This window comes from Mizuhopecten yessoensis, unplaced genomic scaffold (genome assembly GCF_002113885.1).
Source record: "Mizuhopecten yessoensis strain PY_sf001 unplaced genomic scaffold, ASM211388v2 scaffold7283, whole genome shotgun sequence".
NCBI classification, from domain to species: domain Eukaryota; kingdom Metazoa; phylum Mollusca; class Bivalvia; order Pectinida; family Pectinidae; genus Mizuhopecten; species Mizuhopecten yessoensis.
Window position 1 is genome coordinate 141,707 of NW_018406970.1, and position 21,962 is coordinate 163,668.

A 21,962-nucleotide genomic window follows, 5' to 3' on the forward strand; every position below is an offset into this window, starting at 1 on the left:
TGCACTTACACACCCATGGTTGGACAGACGGGCGATGACACGCTCGTACACGTACGCATGCCCATTTTCAAACATTCATACACCCACATGTATATATGATACTCATACGTCTCGATATAATATATTTTGAATATAAAATACAATAATAAGCACTTTCGATTACAATATATAATTGATGTAGAATCTATTAAGAATAATAATTACAATAATAAGGTCGTATATGAAATTGTGTAGAAAGAAAGATTAACTAAACCGTTTGATAAAATTCTGAACTGACAAAAATATTTTTTGGTTCTTCTGTATTGAATATTCAGTACTTTCCCATAATAAAGTATTTTCGGTAAGGTTAGTGATTCAGCTTTGAGTAATTATTACATAGTAAAAAGAGGAAAGTCTTTTCGACTAGTCCGCATTAACATACCTCTAAAGTCCTTAAATATAGGTGTTGTTTTAAATTACTACATTCTAATCTCAATCTTGTATGTAGTATTTGTAGTTTTCTACTTCCAATATTGAAATATGTAGGGACCACATATTTTTGAAGATTTAAACAGTGAATGTTTGTTATCGCTATCTCTGATGAAGATTAAGAGGGATCGTTTTCAAATTCGACATATTGGTTCCCCTTTGTCTGTTTTTGTGCATGTTTACTTTTCAGACTGATTTGAGGAACAAAATGGCAGACATACGGCCATCTTAGATTTTGACAGTCGCTGTTTGTTACCTCTATTTCTCAGGAAATGTTAGAGGGATCTTTCTCAGATTTGATATGTAGTTCTACCTTGATCTGTAGTTGTGAATGTTAACTTCTGAGACTCTCAGATAAACAAAATGGCGAACAGGCGACCATCTTGGATTTTGACAGTAAATGTTTGTTATCGCTATTTAACAGGAAGTTTTGGAAGGATCTTTCTCTTTGACATGTATATATAGGTTCCCCTTGATCTGTTATTGTGCATAGTAACTTTTGAGATTAGTTGAATTAACTAAATGGCTGACAGGCGGCCATCTTGGATTTTGACGGTGAATGTACGTTATTGCTTTTTCACTATGTCTTTGTAAGTTCTGGAGGGATCTTTCTCAAATTTGATATGAAGGTTTCCCTTTGTTCTGTAGTTGTGCATGTTTACTTAGAAGAGTGATCTTAAAAACTGGATTACTACAGGAAGTACTAATGTGATCTTTCTGATGTTGTAATGATTGGATATATTTCTCTTACATTTAAATAATTGTACTAGTAAATACATGAAACGGTGCATTTACTGTTTATATGATTTGATCAAACAGATAAGAGAAAAGATCAAACTGGCATAAACCAATGAAGATGGTACAATGGTGGGCACCAAGATCTATCTGGGATCCCCTGTCCGTCTTTGATACAACTTAACCTTTATATTTTGAGTTTAGTGTATTTTTTATTTCTATTTTCATAGTGTTGTGTAGCCCTTAATTACTCGCATTGTCGACAGGTCGTAAAAACCTAAAAAGACAAATCAAAACAATCCGACATAGGAGACACCCCCGATAAGAAAGTGAAGGTGGAATGGAAAAAAAAATCAAAGTTTTAAAGATCAAAGTTTTTGTTGGATGCAACAACTTAAAATTCGTTTTTGTAAATATCCCGTTGGCAGAAGACAAAGAAGAAAAAACCCTATTATGCAGAAGTGGTAAATAATAGGTTTGTGTAAAACTGTTAAAAAGCAAACGAACGCAATACAAAAGAAAACCCATAAAGATGACAGACAAAATTGCAATTTTACTCTCAATGACTAGTTAAAATATACTAAATAAATAAAATAAAAATACACGGTAAATGTTATAAGAATAGAAAATCACGTGGTGTTGTGCAATTGCCAACAGTAAGTTTGTTTCATTTCAAACGCCGGTAAAGTGTGTATCCCGGAGCCGAATGGAGCTGTGAACTGGCTGCTGCAATGGTATACAGGAGACATTCTACCCATACAGACCCTTCCGCCAGCTTGATAGCCAGGATATAGCAAGTACTGCTTTCCGAACAAAGCAAAGCACATTCTATTTTGGAGACTGTCGCTATGTTTAAGAATGGAGCTTCGAATGGCAGGTAATCTGTGAAACGTGAACTCATTTCGGTACCTCGGAATTTGTCTGAAATTGAAACAGTAAAGTAAAGCAAGATTGATACATCAAAGGAAACGAGAACATTCTAGCTACTTTGCTGTGAGCTTCAAAATGCAAGGACCATGTGTTGATCATTCCCACTTAGCATTTGTGAAAGAGATTAGTTGTTAGGGAAATCCCATATATTGCAAGGAGAAAGCGAATCCAAAGACGTTCTGTGGCTTTCAATTGAAATTGTGCAGGTATTCCTATTGGATTTAAAAAATGCCCCAGGTGGCCATACCGGATTTCAAATCGGCTCGAGATTTTCAAATTTTGTGAAGTCGCGGCTATTAGACTTAAAATCGGCACCAGAAAAAAGTAATAGTTCGGGACACATCATCCTGATCATTTCCACTAAGTTTTTGCGAAATCGGTTAAGCAGAAACTGACTTTTAATTCCAACAACACGCCTAGGGGTCGGTATACCTCCCTTAATTATTTATCAATCATGGCAAAATACTCTCATTAAATAATCTACTCTAAACATTTACAAATATTGCATCCGCCCTTACCTTGTTGGATCCACATTGATACGGGGGTATATAGTTTGTCCAACATTGAATCCGATTCGGGTGAATATATTGCATATCAAGTTTGGTGAAGATCTATGTACCTTATAAGGTCATGCCCTTCTGTCCCCAATGGAACCACACCCTCAATTTACACAAAATTGAATCATGATTGTGCATGGACGGCTCTAACCCACATCTGATTAAAATTTATCCTTTCCTACAGAAGGAAAATAGTTTAAAATTTTTCTCTGTTTCACCCTAGTATGCCCCGCCCTGCATTCTAAAAGAAGAAGAACAAGATTTACCCCCATTCCCCTATTTGACCTCGACCCTATTCCCAAAAGAGGGTCAAACTCTTCATTTATATAAGAGTCCCCTTGTCCAAAGACGCGCAACAAAATGTGGTTAAAATCCCTCCACTTAAACAGAAGGATAAGGATTTTAAACACTTAAACTTACCCCTATGTTCCCGCCTATGTACCCCTCCCCTCTGTCTCCATGGGGCAAGACCCTAAGTTAAGCCAATGCTGATCACATTTTCCCTAAGATATAAATTCCTTCATTCGTACGAAAGAAGAAGGACTAAAAATATTTATTAAAGTATGTTCCACTATTAAACTCTTAGCCATCTGCCCCAGGATGACCACATTTCTCCGTTTTAACAAAATATAGTTCTCCTTGCAAATTGATGCTCTGGGTTAAATTTGGTTAAAATCCCTCCAATCGTTACGAATTTCCCCTTTTCTGTGCCGCCCATATGCCCTAAATAGGGCCATAGAAATTGAGTCCGCTTTGCCCAAGAATGATGTAAACAAAGTTTTTATTAAAATCCTTAGATGTAATAAGGACGTTAAACAAAACAAATTGAACATCTTAATATAGTTATTTGTAGACGAATCATAAGAAGGTGCGTCTAGTATTATTTAAAGTTGGTATGCTTTCTGACAAGATAAACTCTACGGAATAAGATGATCCAACTTGGTATGAAATACAAACCTGAAAGTAATGACTTTGACACACCGATCTGAAAGAAAGTAAAAGATAAAACTTGTCAAGACGATGGCATCAATACTATGTCTTCTCTGTTTTACTATACTATTTACTATCAAGAAATATTAAAATCTTATCGGTCAGATCATATAGAGACATGCAACGTTATAAACAAACAAGAGGTCCAGAGGTCGTGTATAACTCACATCGATAATTTAGCAACCATGTGAAATATTTTTATTTAATATTCCAACTTTTTCAAAATATTTGGATATTTCAAATTCCCCTATTGGGCCAACCCCTCTACACCCAGAAGGGCCACACCCTCCGTGTATACAAAATGTAGTCCCCTTTGCCCAAGGATACTACAGGCCAAGTTTGAATAAGATCCCTCGAATTATACGGAAGAAGGATTTTGAAGATTTAAACCTTAATTTCACATTGGCCTCGCCTCTCTGCACCCCGAGGGACCATAATCTCCATTTTTACAAACTTTAGTCCCCTTTGCCAAAGGATAGTCCAGGCCAAATTTCGATCGAAAAAATCGTATGTTACAGAAGTGGAAGGATTTTAAAGATTTAAACCTCAAATTCCCCTATTGGGCCTGCCTCTCTGCAACCAGAATGGCCAACGCTTATGGAGATTTAACATTAGCGTCGGCCCCCACTTGGAATTTCAAAAAAAGATAAATCCAAACAGGTATGGATATAGGAAGCTTAAATCAGGAACAGTTAGTTTCAGAATTTATTTGATGATTAATGGGACCTCCTTGACTTCCACCTGTGTGGGTGTTAAATGTGCAGTAATACAATTCCTCCTAGAGCATTTAAATGGCACAATTTCTATAAAATGATATCATCATCGTGTGCAGTTTATTTTACACTATTTCAAAAAAGATTTTTTATTTTTTTATTTTTTTTATTTAAGAATAAAGCAGAAAAATTTGAGAAATTTTCCATTTTTTACACGTAAATTCAAATAGTTCTAAAACCAGTCTATTTGTCTTACTTGTTAAAACGTTGGCTAACAATAATATCTTTCAACATAAGGAATTTAAAAAAAAATTGTACACCGGTAAATTTGTCGTATACTACTTTTGGTTCAAAAAAAAGAAAAACATAGCTTTCTTTCAACATTTCCTTTAACCTGTGTTTCTTAATGACTAAAGGTCATCGGGTGTTGATATTTAATAAGAAGGTTGTTCATGTAAATGAGTTTAAGTTTAAAAACCAAATGTGCCGAAATAAAAAAAAAATGTATGGGGAGTCAGACAAGGGTATCTTTCCCTGCTTTATTATTTTAGAGTTAACGATATGAAATAGCGTAATATCCCTTCATATTTTGTGTAATGAATGGTCAAAAGGCTACAGAAATAATAAATAGAACTGTAAGCCAAAGATTAACTAAAACCTCTGCTCCTATATAAACTAGAACTGTAATCTAAAGGCGTTGTCACTGAAAACATACTTCCATACCACATCTTGTTAACCTAGAGGACCCACTTTTGCTGAAATCGTTCTAGTAGTTAAGGATGAGTTATCAAGCCAAGATTTTTTTTAAAAGGCCAATAACTCCTTAAAAGGGTCGATATGGACAAATACTACCCTGATGCAAAACATCAGGGGGTATTTACCATATCTGTAAGCTTTCATGAAATTGGCCCAGAAGTTTAAGAGGCAGACAAAATTTGTTCCTTTTTAAAGGGTCGGAATGAAAACATACTTCGTAGACGCACAATGTCACGGGGCAGTTACCATATTTGTAAACTTCCGTTGAAATTGGCCCCATAGCTTTGGAGGAGTTGTCTGGACAAGTGTTTTTCAACAAAGGGCCATTACTCCGTAAAACAATGGTCAGATTGAAAAAAGATTTCCTGGATGCACACCATCGTTGAAATTGACCCCTTAGTTTTAGAGGACATGGCCAGACAAGGATTTTCAACACAAGGCATAACTTTGAGGGGAAAAAGGTCAGGGTGAAAAAATAATACCTGGATGCACAACTTAAGGTGTCAGAATGAGTTGAGAGATAGACGGATAGAAAAAGCTGATTCCAGTATACACCCACCCCTAACTTCGTTTCGGGGGTATGATAAAGTGTATACTAGTTCTGTTATTAAGATTATTTTATTTGTTTTTAGATAATTACATAGCTTTGTCTGTAACACAATCTCAATCATATAGTAGTTCTTCAGAGGAAAGACTACTATGACATAATACATACTCATGAGTTATTACTGCGTCACTTACCTTGAAAACATAATAAAGTGTTTCAGTATGATACAAAAACAGAAAATATATCGGTATTTATCATAGTAAACATTGATAGTCAAATATTCAAGGTTATGTGAAATTGGGCATTGATCATATTTGGCGTGCTAAAAAAGTACGATTTTGATAATACATAAAAATTAGTCTGTAGACAGAATACATATATCGGAAGTTTTTAAATAAGTTTAAAGTATAGAATATCATTGTAACTATATAAAGGCAAGTTGACAATGTTAGTTTTATTTTATTTTTTTGAAAAGTTTGCATGTTTTTCCAATTAAAATCATCACTACGCTCAAAATAACAGTAATTTTATATACTATACACTATCATAATTCATTTCCAAATTAACATTTGCCTGTGATATTTATCAGTCATTTTGTTAGGATTCCCCCGTCACTCAATCTGGTGTTATACAAGGAGGTCCACTACGGTTATCAGTAACAATTATGAATAATAATTTATGCAGTTATTGATCATTTGTATGTATCTACATATGGCAAAATAATAAAGGTAATCAAAGTGGGGGCCAAATGTTGACCCCACCTTTAGTCCCCTTTGCCCAAGGTTGCTTCAGACCAAATTTGAATAAAGATTATCAAATGGTACAGAGGAAGACGGATTTTACAGGTTTAAACCTCAAATTGCTCCTATTTAGCCCAACCCGCTGCACCCAAGGGTCCACAATCTTCGTTTATACAAAACGGAGTTCCTTTTGCCCAAGAATGCTCCAGACCAAAAAGCTGGTCAAGACAAGAAGCGTTTTGAACTAAAAGTTGACGCACGGACGACGACGGACGCCCTGGAACGGCATAATCTCACCATGTTCCTTCGGGCCGGTTGAGCTAAAAAGGTAAATACTGAGGTACTTTGTATGCATTGCAAACGATATTTTTTTTGTGGTGTTATTTATAGGAAATAACGACTGATACATAACAACCTGCAGGGAGGTTGGCGATCGGTATCGTAGGAGGCGACTAATGATTACCCCCTCATGTGGGAACCCTCTGCAGAATTATTGGGGATTTGCTTTGGTGTCCTCTTTTTTTGAATACAGAAGCGAAAAAAATAAATCTGCTGCACCCATTGCAATAGTTAGGATCTTTCTGTTTCTCTCTGCTCCTGACTACCGTTTATTTCCTAGCTCTTGCTTGTCAACAACTTACTTTTAGATTTTATATAAGTATTAAAGATACTACAAAGTCCAATTGCCATGTATTGAGAACTACTTCTTACTTGACCATGAAGCTAGTACATTACATGCTTGTAAGATTTCTAGTGACAAATATGATAACCTCTGCCCCAGTCATATGTTAGCTGTGTGTCATGGAGTGGTATTACATCCCATAATGTTAGTAAAAATACCAGTTAATAAAGCTTTCATATTCATATTTTAAACTTCCTAGGAAACCGAGTCTATATAACATTAGCTATTTCGAGGACGTTCAACCTCCAAAAAAACAATATCTTACCGGACAGGCAGAGGTCAAACGGTAGTCTTGTCAGCACTAATTTCCTTTCATTGGCAGGATTTGTTTTGGGAGACACCGCCAATAGGAAGGGTAGGAAAGTGAGAGATACTTTTACATTGGATGTTAATACGAGTGAATAAAAAGTGAGCAGCTATTTGTTATGCATAGTTTGTTGGTTGTAAAGCTTCCCAGAAAGTTGACGGAATGACGACGGACGCAGCGGAAGGTCACCTGTGCAGGTTTGGGGAAAGAATATTCCTGATGTATTCAACAACTGTATGATCGTCAGGACAACTAACGTGCCCCAAACCCCATGGCTTTATTTCGAGGTTGGTTTCAACCCTGTCTGCTGTTTAGGTGACATTGGAGGAACCAAGAAGAACCCTGATATATCCTACTGTGTGTGTATCGTAAAATGGCGACAAGTGTGGGAGCCACCTGCAGAGTTGGGGAGGGGGGAGGTGTTCTTCTGTGACTTTCACTACAAAAAGAATAATGAATATACCAAAATTGATCTGTTGCCCCATTGCAACACATTAGATCTGTTTAGCTGACTTAGCCCACTTAGCTCACTTGTGGCATGGTGCGGCGTCCGTCGTCCGTCCGGTGTCAACTTTTTAATTTAAACAACTTCTTCTGAATAACCAAGAGGCCCAGGCTGATGATATTTGGCCAGTGGTATGCTGGGATGAAGTGCTACATATTGCAGCCTCCCAAAATACACGCACATACACTACACGCATGCATCTTGCACACAGGGGAGGCCGTCTTTAAATGACCTTAGCTGTTAATAGAACGTTAAACAAAATAAAACCAAACCAAACCAAGCAACCAACTTTGTTCAAATGAAATACATTTGCCCATTCGCAAGGTCACAGGGGTCGAATATGTTAAAATCTCTCAACAACTTCTTCTAAATAACCAACAGCTCCTTGGTGTTGATATTTGGCCATTAGCAAACTTGGATAAAGGGCTACGAATTTGTTCAAATGAATGACCTGCACCCATATTCAAGGTCACCTGGGTCAAATAGGTTTAACTATTTAAACAACTTCTTCTGTAAAACCAAAAGGTTCATGCTAATGCTATTTGGCCAGTAGCATGCTGGGATAAAAGGCTACAAAGTTTGTTCAAACAAAGGACCTTTGCCCATTTTCAAAGTCACAGGGGTCAAACATGTTAAAAGCTACTGATTAACCAGAAGGCCCAGGATGATGATATTTGGCCAATAACATGCTGGGATGAACTACTACCAAATTGAATTAAATGAATCCCCTTTGCCCATATTTAATGTCACAGGGGTCAAATATGTTAAAATATTAAAACAACTTCTTCTGAATAACCAAAAGCTCCTGGGTGATGATATTTTGCCAGAAGCATGTGGGGAAGAAGGGCTACCAAGTTTGTTCAAACGAATGACCATCGTCCATTTTCAAGGTAACAGGGGTAATTTGTCTTGAAAACCTTTAAACGACTTTTTTCTGTATAACCAAAAGGTCCAGGGTGATGATATTTGACAGGAAAGATGTTGGCATGAAGGGCTTCCAAGTTTGTTCAAATGAATGACCTTCGTTCACATTCAAGATCACAGGACCGGGTTAATTGTCTTGTTCATTTTCTTCCTACTTTCTCTTTTAGGCAGTGTCTTCTTAGGCAACCGTCGTATTATGACCATGGTTCTTTGGAAAGACATTAAACGTATAACAAACAAACAAAACAGCTAAGGTAATTTANGGGGGGGGGGGGGGGGGGGAGTTGTGCTGGGGGCAGGGTGTATTGGTGTATTTGCCTCCCTGTGCTAGATCTGTTGCCGACTTTGTAATCATCCTATTTGTTTTAACACATTTTCACATACCTGTGCTGAAAGTTTTCCGAGATTGCGACCAATAGGCATTTGGTATTGATTGCGAATGCCATAGCCATACAAGATCCCCGCTAATCGTGTTCCAGAGTCGCCCCCTGTAAGGGTATGAGTACCAGGAGATATGCCCTCTATTTCCGCGAAAATGAAATCGCTGTCCGCTATGTCAATCACTGCAGTATTATTGGGTAGATATACGTCATCCAATTTGACCTTTGCATCTTTCTTGTATATGACGACCAAATTTGACTGGACTAGAGCAAAAAGTTCTGTGTCTGGTACAAAAAAGACGTACTCCGTGAGGAAGTCTTCTGGTGAAATTGCTAGTGACATACATGGATCTCCATAACCGCCACCAATGCTATCTGATAAACTGATTTGTGCAACTTGAATTTTATCATCGCCTGTAATAATAACACCGGATTCAGAGGTTAGTGAAAACTCGTGGAATGACCCTGCACTCTCCAACAGAACAACCTGCATGCTAGTTCCATCATTGATTCTCACTTCTGTGTTTGAAACGATGCTAACAACTCTTACGAGCTCTGGAACTTTGTATGACGGTTTCGGAATAACAAAATACGTCTGTGACAATGCATGAAGTGGTGGCAACATGACGCCGATGTGGTCTCCTGTTGTATCATTTTTTTAAATCTATGACCACTGAATGCGGCCAATGTTACGTTGCTTGTAATGATTGTCCCAGTCACGTCACAGGTGCTGATCTGAAATACCTCATATTTGACCAATTCAATGTTCAGTGTGGTAGAGAAGACGATGTCATTGTGTGTAACGTTGACATTTTCTGGTAGGCTGAAGGATACAGCCGCATCTGCAAGAGCTACAACACCAACCAGAGAGTTACTTTGGGATTGGATACTAGTCGCTACGTATGTGTTGTACAGACTTTTGACTGGATAGACAATGAAATGATCCATACTGTGTTCTTGGTAATTTGAACCATACACGACAATAACAGCGTCACTTTTTACCAAAATCGAATTCGCTGTTTTTGCAGTTCCTTCATTACGGAGTGCCACTGGAAGAGAAACCAATGTTGTGTTGTGACAAAATACAAATACAGTCAGGTCTACCCTGTCCGTAGTATTCAAAAGTGGTGTTTGTATCGTCACAGAAACTCGTCCAGTCAGCGGAGTAGTGAGAATAAGGTACAGCGGAAAATCTGATTTGATGTTGTCAAGGAACATCAGTACAAATTCTGTTCCTTGGTGGTCGATATTGTCCTGCAACATCAAAGATAAAATGAAGATGTACACCATTAAATGTGTCGGTAATATCGAGATCTACATCAGAAATTTGGGCAGCTCTTATCACATATCAATTGAATAGGTGATTACATCTTAAAATTTAGTAATAGATACAATACAGTATACAAAGGATTAACTGCACTGCACCATATACATGTTTTTATCCTTCTAGGACTCGTCGCTATTAATAGAGGTCAAAAAGTTGGAAATCATGATATGTCTCAACTGATCTTGAAACAAAAGAGGAAATTTTATGAATTTGAAATATTTCTTAGAGGAGTACTGGTAAATTTCAATCGTATTACTCAAGTGTATATGTTATTAACAAAGTGATTGGTGCTGCCATCAAAATAATGGCAAACCCAAGATACTAAAATTGCAACTGGCAGTCCAACACAAAAACGTATGCTATCACAAATATTTATTCATGTAATATACCTTGAAGAAACAAAGAGACCCAGGGGCCTTTATTGCTCAGCTAGAATTTCTGAATTTAATTCAAAACAAGTCGAATACTATTCATCGAATGTATTGATACCACGTGAGTTGTTTTACAATCATGCAATATTTGACAAGTCCTAAAATTACTTAAGCTGTAAATAGGAAGTTGCACCTGGTAAAACAACATGATCGGAGTGGAGTAATAAACATCGTTATACTGTACGCCCAAGTAGTTTCGAGGAAAGAACTGACCTATTGTATCCCATTGGGAAAAAAATGATTTGTTTGACCCATTGCGACAACAATTATAAGATTGACGCTGTATTACGTTCTCTGTACCCCTAGAATATGTCATGACGGAAGTTAGTGAGCACAACACCTTCGAGGAAACCTCTCGCAAAATGCAACATTTTGGATCCATACCTTTCTTTTCACACTTTTTCGATGGCGTCTTATCATTACTTTTGATATTAAGAAGACGTTGAACCCCATTCAAACAAACAAATAACTTGACTGAATATCGTATAAAAGATCACACTCACATCGTACATATACAACCCGAGCACTTCTCCAACCATCAGGAGTAACATCATGACCTAAAAAAGAAATGAATATCATGAATCACTTTCTAAGGCAGGGGTTCAATCAAATGACAGTGTAATCGATTAAATCATAATTACATCGCGAATAAGTATGTATTGTTACTATTATAATTGCACATAATTTGTAATGTAACTAATTAGATACAATCTAATTAAAATTATATCTTCACATCGCTCCCGTTTACTGATATGTCGCGTTGAAGATCTAACAACATCCCGTTGAGGGTCATGTTCAGGCGACCTTTGCATTAACCAATCAGATGAGAGCTTACGCATTTCTGTAAGTGATGATGTAATGATTTCGGAACACACTTGCTATGGTAAAAGACCGAGAGAGGTCAAATGAGCATCGAAAATGGCGGCGCCCATGACACCACGCCGTGTTTATCTACAAGACAACGTTTGTACAATTTGTGGATTTTGCTTTGAAATAAGAGAGACTTCCTCTTCTGGTGATGTTGTCGTTTAAAAGTTTAACAACCTGAAACTAAAATTAACCAATGACAGGCTTCGCAATATTCAAACTATCACTGGACCAGACTGGATTTTTGGCTACGAGGTGTCTGCATTAAATGCTACAGGTCCTGCTTTCTGATTGGTTTAAAGAAAGAGTTATGTCGCGTTTTGATTGGCTTGTTATAAATACGATAATGCATTCATGTTGACCTCTGACGTGACCCTCTACGGGATGTTGTTAGATCTTCAACGCGACATATCAGTAAACGGGAGCGATGTGAAGATATAATTTTAATTAGATTGAATTAGATAACAATTAGTTTTGCAATGTATCTAATAATAATGACACAATATTTAGCACAAATCATTTAATACGCTAGCGAAATAATATCTTCAGATACGAGTCAATGACCTTAAACATATTGTATTGTCCAAAATAAATGCAAAGGATTTGGCACAAGTTATAGCAACTTATGAAACCATCTCCTATCAACAAAACATTTCATATATATCCAAGTTATAACATAGACAATCAATTTCAAATTCAATAATTGAAAGAAGTCAATTACATGTAAATTGAAATAAATACAAACATATAGTTGATGTTCAAAATTTTACACTTGATTTTATGAAGGACTGCACAATATTTCTACAAAAGTGCTCATACTTTACACACTTAGAATCCTGAACTAAGCTAAACCAGAAGAGATCATCTTTAAGAGAGCTACATCGATGTCTTAGTCTAGTATATATAATATTTATGTTTCTTTTACCATACCTATAGTAACATGGCTGACTTAATATGATGGGATAGAGCTATAATTTAAAGGTGGGAGAGGCAGAAATTTTAATATTATAATCTAAAGTGCTACAATTTTTAATGTAGAAGGTATAAAAAAAATGTTTTGTAGTAGAAAGTCGATAATTTGGAATTCTATAGTTGTCTTTATTTCTTAAAGCATATGGATTGTTTTCACCTACTAAGGGGGTAATAGATTTGATAGAAAGCTTGAAGTCACTTTCATGTTCATCGTATAAAATAATTGATGTTTTCTTCTAGCTCTTCTATCCGAAAGTAATTTTAATTCTGATTCAATATATACAGATTTAGTGTTGGCATGAGATGGTATTCCAGTAATTATTCTTGCTGCATCACGCTGAGCCCATTCCAGCTTTTCTGAATCTACTTGAGAGCATCCATCCCAAACCTCATACGCATATTCGAGAACAGGTAATATAAATGATTTATAAACTTCGTAATAGATCATCACGCTTTAACATATATTTAACTTTTCTGAATACCTTTACTTTTTTCATTACTGATTGATAAAACTCATCAACTTGATCAGACCATTTTGCATTTGGATTAAAAAAGACTCAAAGATGTCTATGCAAACTACTGAAATTCAAAAAAAAAAACATCAAAAATTGAGTAAAGATATTCATCCAAATTATCTGAATTTGATATAAAAACAATCTCAGATTGGGTTAGATTAAAAGCAACAATTTTTTGCCCACTTATTAAAATTTTCTAAATCTCTATTTGAAATTGATAATTTTTCTCGACAAGAAGAAGAAGATATTTTTTGAGAGTGGTACCATCAGCAAAAAGACGTGCTATAAAATAAGAAAACGAGGAGGCCCTAGAATTGAGCCTGATGGTACTCCGACCCCAATCATACCAACATCAGGGGACGAACTATTTATAAATACTTCCTGTTGTCTTTTACATAAATAGTTTTTTTTTATCCAGGACAGGAAGTCACGTGAAATACCATATGATTTGAACTTTACCAGTAGACCTTGATGCCAAACTCTATCAAAGACTTTAGAAATGGCACATTATATCATACGAGTGTTTCTTTTCTTCTAGGTCTAAACAAATGTTGTGATATATTTCTACTAGTCGATACAATTTTACGGACCGGGCATAACATCGGCTTGGTACTGATAAAATACAGCATTTTCAAAAAATATATTATGCAAGTGCTTAAAAATTACCCTTTCTAGTACTACTTATCGACAGTAGATAGAAGAGAGAGTGGCCGATAGTTAGAAAGAGAGTGCCTTTTCCCCTTTTTAAAAAGAGGCATGACTTTTGCTACTTTCCAGATAGTTGTAGGTAGATAGGTAAACGGCGAAAAGAAGTTCAAGAGGTTTACAGACTGTGTCAGCAGTGTGTTTAAGTCGCAAATTTCATTAAAACTAATTATTTTAGAGTTAAATGAGCTATTTGTTTTCGGCTCTAAAATAGGCAGATCAATATTACTATCGTCAATATTAGTAATACTACAAAAGTATTCATTCAATAGAGTGTCAAGTCCCTGCAGGTAGGGCGTACGAATCGTACCTGCTGCCTCCATTGCATGATCGTAAGAGGCGACTTAACTTGGGATCTTGTCTTTTCTCTTCTTTCTAAACAACTTTCATTTTCCTAATATCTCCATTGACAATGCCTCACGTTTAGCCTTTAGTTGAGCGTTCGCCCCTGTGAGGAAGGCTTTGGGTTCTGTCCCCTGGCAGAGACTTACCAGAGTCTGTAAAAATGGTAGTTTTTACTTATGCTTAACGCTCAGCAATTTAGGAGTGGGACGACTGGTTCGCCAGTATAATGTGACTGGATGTGGTGTCCTGCTGGGTGTCCCCGGCAGTTTATAGCCTTCCGATTAATTCGATATATATTTATTGTTTCTAAAACATTACCCGTTAACGTCATATGGTTAACGTTTTATGACGTGTTCATTATTTCCCTTGATATTTTTGAAAAGCCGGCAATATTTTTACAAACTTGAACGATCTTCTTCTCCCATTCTCCATAGGGGTCAAAGTTCAAATGCACTATATTGGGTAACACATTTTTAAAAATTTAAAATCTGCTGTATTGTGTTAAACATTTACGCATCTTCTTTTCCAATTATGCTAGTGCAGATTTGGTACATGTATTACACTGGAGGACCTGACGAGCTTATTTTTATTTTTGGAGTGATTACAAATTCAAGAAGGCCGCCACAGGCTCCGATTGGTTAATAGCTTATACAAATATAAGTTCTTCTTTTAATAAGATAAAGAGATAAGAAAAGGCAATTTTTTCTATCATATTGTTTTAACAAAAATGTCAACTTCCGGTTTTCGGTATGGGGTCAAAGTTAAAATGCGGTGTTTTGCGAAAAAACATTCTAAATCCTTCTTCTCCAATTCTGCCAGTGCAGTATTAAACAAAATTAGTACATGTATTCCACTGCGGGTCCTCTCCAACTTGTGCTATTTTTGGGAGCAATTATCATTCCAACATGGCTGCCACGAACTCTGATTGGTTAACAGCCTATACCAATATATTTCGTAAACAATATCAAGCACAAAGTTAATCTTTGGATTTGATGAAGAAATAGGCAAGGGGATTTTTTTTTTCTATCATGATGTTTTACCAAAAATGTCAACTTTCGGTTTTTGCAAAATTAGGGATTTGCTTTGGTGTCCTCTATTTGGGGACACAAAAGCGACCAAACTAAATCTGCTGCACCTGTTGTAATATTTGGGATCTTTATCTATTTTCTAGCGCCTGCCTTTATATTGAGCGTTCGCCCAGGTGAGGAAGGCAATGGGTTTAGTCCCAAGGTCGGGACATATCAAAAAAAATGTTATTCCTTGCTTAACGTTCAGCACTTAGGGTAATGGCAACTGGTTCACCCGTTGTCAGTATATTGTGACCGGGCGGAATGCTGTGCTGGGTGACTTCATCATGGTATTGCAGTGAGATAGCACTATAAAGTCGGCATCAGATACACGCTATCTCACTGAAATACCATGCTGAAGGCACCAAGCAAAGCATTCCGCCCGGTCACATTATACTCATAACAGGTGAACCAGTGAGATATCACTATAAAGTCGGCATCAGATCCATGCTATCACAAGGAGGCAAGCACATCAACATAGCCTGTATCATGCATACAAGCACGTATACACTACAATCATGGATGTACGTCCTTAAATGACCTTATCTGTTAGTAGGACGTTAAACAAAATTAAACCAAACCAAACAAACACTTTTCCAGAATAGCCTGATACAAGTATAATTGACTTATTTACCCTTGAAGATACATTTGAACTCTTCCTATTCAAAGGTTCGAGTAGTTCATTTTGAAATTTTAATGGTGAATAAGTAAAGAACATGCATGTTTATTTATGCGTTTTTAAATATTAAATATAACATATATAAACATAATGTGTGTTTTAAATTATTTAAGACAATTCAGTTGATTGTCAAGTGAGTGGTCTATACCGAAACAGACAGAACCATGCATGGTTCACTTTCTGCTTGTACGTTGTTCATCACATCTCGTGCACATTCTTTCTCCTTTGGCACTACATCTACATACTTTTGAACGACCAAGTGGAAGCAAATCATTCTGGACTAAAATATTGTATGTAAACAACAAAACACAATTACATATGAAGATCCAAGATATGATTATTACATATTTATTTATAAACATCATTATTAGTCTTTACAAAAACATGACAAGCTATGTGTATGTCGTTATTTAATATACATATACATTTGTATACAGAACTTTGTCTGCGATATAAGAAAGTGCTGGTTATATCGTTAAATATGAAGTTCGTGCGCAACTGGAGTTTATGCAAAATAGAGTTGGCCGTGCGTTACACGTGAAGACAGCAGACACGTTGCTACAAGATATCAGGTACAGGTAAAGTGCCTTCACTGTGAATACAAAGTTGAACGAAATGCGTTTCCTTTAAGTGTTTAGCTATACGATTTGTTATGTGATACTTATAAATAGACATAACTCAATTTCAAAGTAAGCGTTAATCAACTGCAATTTCACGTGTACGCTGACCTCATTTTAAAATAGCTGACGTGTGCAAGCATATATGTTATGTAAACACACGGGAAGTTAAAAGGATTTACAAAATTCAAACATGTACGCCTTGAGTATTGTTCATGCTCGTCAATTGGATCGTTACTTTCCTGTTGGAAACGGTGACGTTTTTCATTTAGAAGTTTGATTTCAGCTTCCTGATGGGCTCATTTTGGCTACATATCCGCTACATTCCAATCGAAACATATCCTCACAATGGACTCAATTTCGGGGTCATTAGCTAGAACGTCAGCAACAAACACCTCACTCTGATGTTTAAATCTCGAAGAAAGAGTTATAATTGAGGACACAAGGTCGCTTACAGGTTTTGTCTATGCATTGACCAGTTCATTAAGGACACGAGGAACAGAAAAACTGATGGATGATGGAGAACTTTTATTAGGAGGTCGTTCGGAATCTTGGTCACATGATAACTCAGTTCTTTAAGTACCCCGATCTAACCTGCAGGTAGGGCGTAAGAATTGTACCTGCTGCCCCCAATTGCATGATCGTAAGAGGCGACTACATTTGGGACCTTATCTCTTCTCTCCTTTCTAAATAACTTTCTTCTTCCTAATGTCTCCCTTGACAATGCCTCACTTTTGGCCATTTGTTGAGCGTTCGCCCCTGTGAGGTTGGCTTTGGGTTCTGTCCCCTTGCCGAGACATACCAAAGTCTTTAACAATGGTAGTTTCTACTCCTGCTTAACGCTCAGCAAATTAGGAGTGGGACGACTGGTTCGCCCGTTGTCAGTATAATGTGAATGGGTGAGGCGTACGCTGGGTATCTTCGGCAGTATGTTTCAGTGAGGTAGCACTATAAAGTCGGCATCAGTTCCGCGCTATCACAAGGAGATAAACACGAACATATCGCAGCCTCCCAAAATACACACACATACACTACACGCATGCATCTTGCACACAGGGGAGGCCGTCCTTAAATGACATTAGCTGTTAATAATAGGACGTTAAACAAAATCAAACAAACAAACAAACAAACTAAGCTGTTCTGTGTATCGGACGCTAAGATCAATAAAATCTAACCAAACCGTGTGATCATGTTTGCATATACCTGCGCGCATCTGATACCGCATTTAGAGTTTCAGTTGTTTAGAGTAAATCTGAATTTCAAGGAGATAGCAAAAAGTACAAAGTTTAAGTACTTGTCTCGGTAGAGGAACAGGTTGTATAACCTTCCTTGCTTGGGCGACTTCCCCCACCCCAAAGCCAAAACGTGAGGTATCGGTCAGTGCGTTTTTGGAAACGAAAAGTTTTGTTTTTGTATTAACATTTTTGGTCGGCATACATGCATACACGTGCATACATTACACACTTAGAGACGTGCCGCCATGTTAGACACTAATATTCTTGTCGTAGTGCGGATCTGATGCCAACTTAGAAAGTTAAGTCACTGAAATACCATGTAGAATGAATCAAGCACAGTACACTTAACGGTCATATTATATTGGCAAACCAAATAAGCAATTGTGCGATTACCATAAATGCTGAAAGTTCAGTAGGAAATAACGACCGTTTTAAGGACTATTGTAGGTCCCGGATTTGGTACAGGACCTACTGCATTTCCCTCTTCGGCGAACGTTGCAAAATCATGATATTGCCAGGCGGGGGTGCCAAGACATTTTCTTCTAGTATAAAGATGTGAGTTCATATATAGAGAGAGACTACAATATGCGTTGATACAACGTTAAACACCTGTAGTCTAACAGAGAAACCTTTGTAATAAACTTTGTATATTTTACTAAATCACTAAATGTTTGATTTTTTCTACGACAAAGTGGGTCATTAGCCTCACATTATTCTCCATGGGTACAACGAGTACATGTTGTCATCGGCATTAAAAGATGGTGACAGAAAAAGACGATGTCGATCTTGATGAACTTAATCAAAGACATGAAGCGCTTTTGGAGACTTCTGATTCAAATTTTGAATTCAGGTTCAGTTCTGGGATCTAATGATTTCTCGTTCGCGACACTATGAGTGACAACAATCAGCAAGGCAATCAAAAAGCATTGAAGGAAGGAGTTTGCCTCGCCTTCGTCTGCGTCTCTGTCAGTCTCGTTACCGTATTTTCTCAAATCAGTATAATATTCAAAATGTGGAAGGCTTCGAAACAAAATTGCCTTTTTAAATGGCATAACGACTCGACAGTCTTGACAATGGTATTGCGTTGTCTGTAAACAATGAATTTATCTGTATTACGTTTATCCGCTCCTTTGAATTGCCTCCTACATACTCCTTCTTTTTGGCGATGTCTCCCCGGGTACGTATCGCCCTTAGCTGTTGAGAGCCGTTAAAACGAGGGGGAAATGGACATTATCTCGGTACGGCTATATATTTTAGATACCTGTTTATAAATCTTCATGTTTGCCTTGCCTTAGGCTGTTATATTTAAAACAAGCCTCTCGCAACCTTTAAATATTGGACAAACCTTAGATTGGATCAATGATGAAAGGCCGTATCTGTCAATGAACGACCTTTTTATTGAACAAATGGCGACGTACATCTATCGGCAATGAAACGTGGTGTCAGTTAAGTAGTCTTTGCTTTGTACAATGTCCAGATTTATCACCGCTTTTTTTTTTAATTTTCATGCCGCTATGAACGCCAATCGGTTACATTCATATTGCATAAAGCCTTCTATAACCGCAGGGATTTGATTTGAACAAACTATAATATATATAATCCTGCGACTGTATGCATGTTAAACAACAAACCTTCGGCACTCCTGGCTCCTGAGAAAAACATTTTTTTTTAAATTGACATTTTTTTCTATATTTGCCCCTATAAGGACCCTTAAGATCCTTAGCCTCTTCATTTGAACAAAACTAAATCCCCAAGTTTCCTCAAATTTGGCCTAGCAGGTTTTGAGAAGTCGAAAATGTAAAATGTTAACGTACGACGGACGAAGACATATTGTAATAGGTCACTATGACCAATGGTCAGGCGACCTAATAAAAACCACAAACCAAGCTAATGTTATTGGCATTCATATTGATACAAGTATGCCCTCGTATCTTAAGCCTGATCAGAGCCAACACTCTGATCTATAGGCTTACATTGACAGGACAGTTACGAAATCTTGATGGATTGTAGACTTATCACGGACATCTTAAGGATTTGTCAATTCTTTTAGAACTCAACTAATATCGAATTGCTTCATTGATGTAATTGAGGAAGTGCTTAAGATTGTCACAGCATGTCTCAATAAGAAACGATTTATCAAACATCACCGGAAACTTACAGAAAAAGACAAAACTCGCACAACAAATAAAGTTGCAACTTCCAAAAACAAACTGTTCGGCTCAGAGGATGAAAACAGAACCAGCTCTCTCCAAGGGAGCAAAGTTAGAATTCGCAAAGATGGTGCATTTTCACTCGCTTTTCAAGAGCTTCATTTGGAATATATGAAAACTATAACGTGCGACACCTACCAGTTATCATTAGTTCAGGCTATATCAGTGAACATTTTAGTGATGATGGGGATTAAGAAATATGGGAGTATCATCACTCAAGACATCATCTTTAGTCAGATTCGTTACAGACACAAGAACCAGACGAAACACAATGTTTGGATTCAAAAGAGCACGACACCAAATGATAATAATCAAATAAAAGATTACTACTGTCAATGCCCAGATCGTCAAACTATGAGAATGTGTGCTCATAATTCTGATATACTTGTTATACCCCCTGCAACGAAATTAGGGGGGGGGGGGGGTATACTGGAATCAGCTTGTCTGCCTGTCTGTAGAAAAAAAGGATGAATGTCTATAAGGTAAGGCCCTATTTTGAGCCCCGGTATATTCGGCTTTGTCCTTTACATATTCAAAACCTACGGTAAATGTTTGACCGGAAGTGGGTTTTTGGGCGTACCAAAAGGGGTAGGGTAAATTACAAATTTAATTTGCCTTTTCAAAAATGAGCTTTAAATCCAAAATCGTACCATTTCTGTTTTAGGAAACATTTGAATTGAACAGGCATGTTAAAAAGAATGAAAAATGACAGAAATTAAATTTTCAGATAAAGACTTACATAAAGTTGGGGGTTGTTTTAGGTAATTTTCATTATTTTCTCAATAATTTTCTTTCTTATGTATATCTTGGTTTACAATTTACAACTTTACTCATTTGAGTACACTTACATAAAATGCATATTCACTACACACTTTTCTTTTAATTTAAACTGAGTTATTGCTTCTGAACCCATCTCAAACTTGGCAATTTCAAATATCTCTCGATGTTAAGTGAATTGAAAGGTGCAGGTCACCGTTTATATGCTATAAGTATCAAATATGAATAGTTAATATTGTAATTTATATTAATCATATATAATTCGCTCAACGCCTGTGGCTGAAGTGAGTTCCAGGTCCTGATTTGTTTTCTTACTTATCAAAGTTAAATTATAAACAAAAAATGGCATTTGCCACTACAACTTCTGTTAAATGACTAATTTATTATATGAAGTTTGATTTTTTGGTTATTTTACGTATCAAGTATCTGTTTTAATCGTTACAGTTTACCCATTTCATTGTTTTATCATTTGTTCTGCCTATATCAAATAATAAGGGCTGATTGTACATAAAAGGCATTTCGGAATAAGCGTGCAAAGATATATGATATTTAATTTGTGAAAGTTTCATACTTATCCAACAAAGTCTATTTACTTAAAAACATCTTTTCTTGTGTTTTGGGGTAGAGGGACTAAAGTGCATTTCCTTGTCTAACACAAAATATTAAAAAAATGCTTGCCCTCGCAACTTCTTCAAAACTACTCGGCCAATTCCAATGAAGGTTTTCAGATATGATATCTACCAACCGATGTTGCGCATCCATGTTTTATTTTTAATCTAGCCCTTTTTACGGATGTAACAGCCGTTTGTTTAAAATTACTTATCTAGACAACTCGTCCAAGTTTATGCGGCCAATTTCAACGGAAGTTTTCAGAAATGAATACTGCCCCCTGACGTTGCGCATCCAAGAAGTACTTTTTCATGCCGACCCTTTTAAAAGGAGTTATGGCTATTTGTTGAAAAAAAATGGTTTGCCTACTAA

The 21,962-nt window shown here is 36.7% G+C and overlaps 1 protein-coding gene across 1 annotated transcript; it reads right to left on the reverse strand.

The window, feature by feature from the left end:
* Window positions 1-1,850: 1,850 nt before the first annotated feature.
* On the reverse strand, window positions 1,851-14,374 carry LOC110453358. Its single transcript, XM_021502273.1, has 4 exons — window positions 14,362-14,374; window positions 11,496-11,549; window positions 9,239-9,519; window positions 1,851-2,124 (listed from the first exon to the last, which is right to left on the reverse strand). The coding sequence occupies exons 1-4, from the start codon at window positions 14,372-14,374 to the stop codon at window positions 2,101-2,103; spliced, it is 372 nt and encodes a 123-aa protein (XP_021357948.1). The 3' UTR covers window positions 1,851-2,100.
* Window positions 14,375-21,962: the final 7,588 nt, after the last annotated feature.

Bases quoted from the DNA above. Each gene is read 5' to 3' on its own strand.
- LOC110453358 (XM_021502273.1), bottom strand. The intron at 9,520-11,495 runs GTGAGTGTGATC...TTTTTGTACCAG, and splicing joins TCGGGTTGTATATGTACGAT to ACACAGAACTTTTTGCTCTA. The intron at 2,125-9,238 runs GTATGTGAAAAT...TTTCAATTTCAG, and splicing joins TCGGAAAACTTTCAGCACAG to ACAAATTCCGAGGTACCGAA.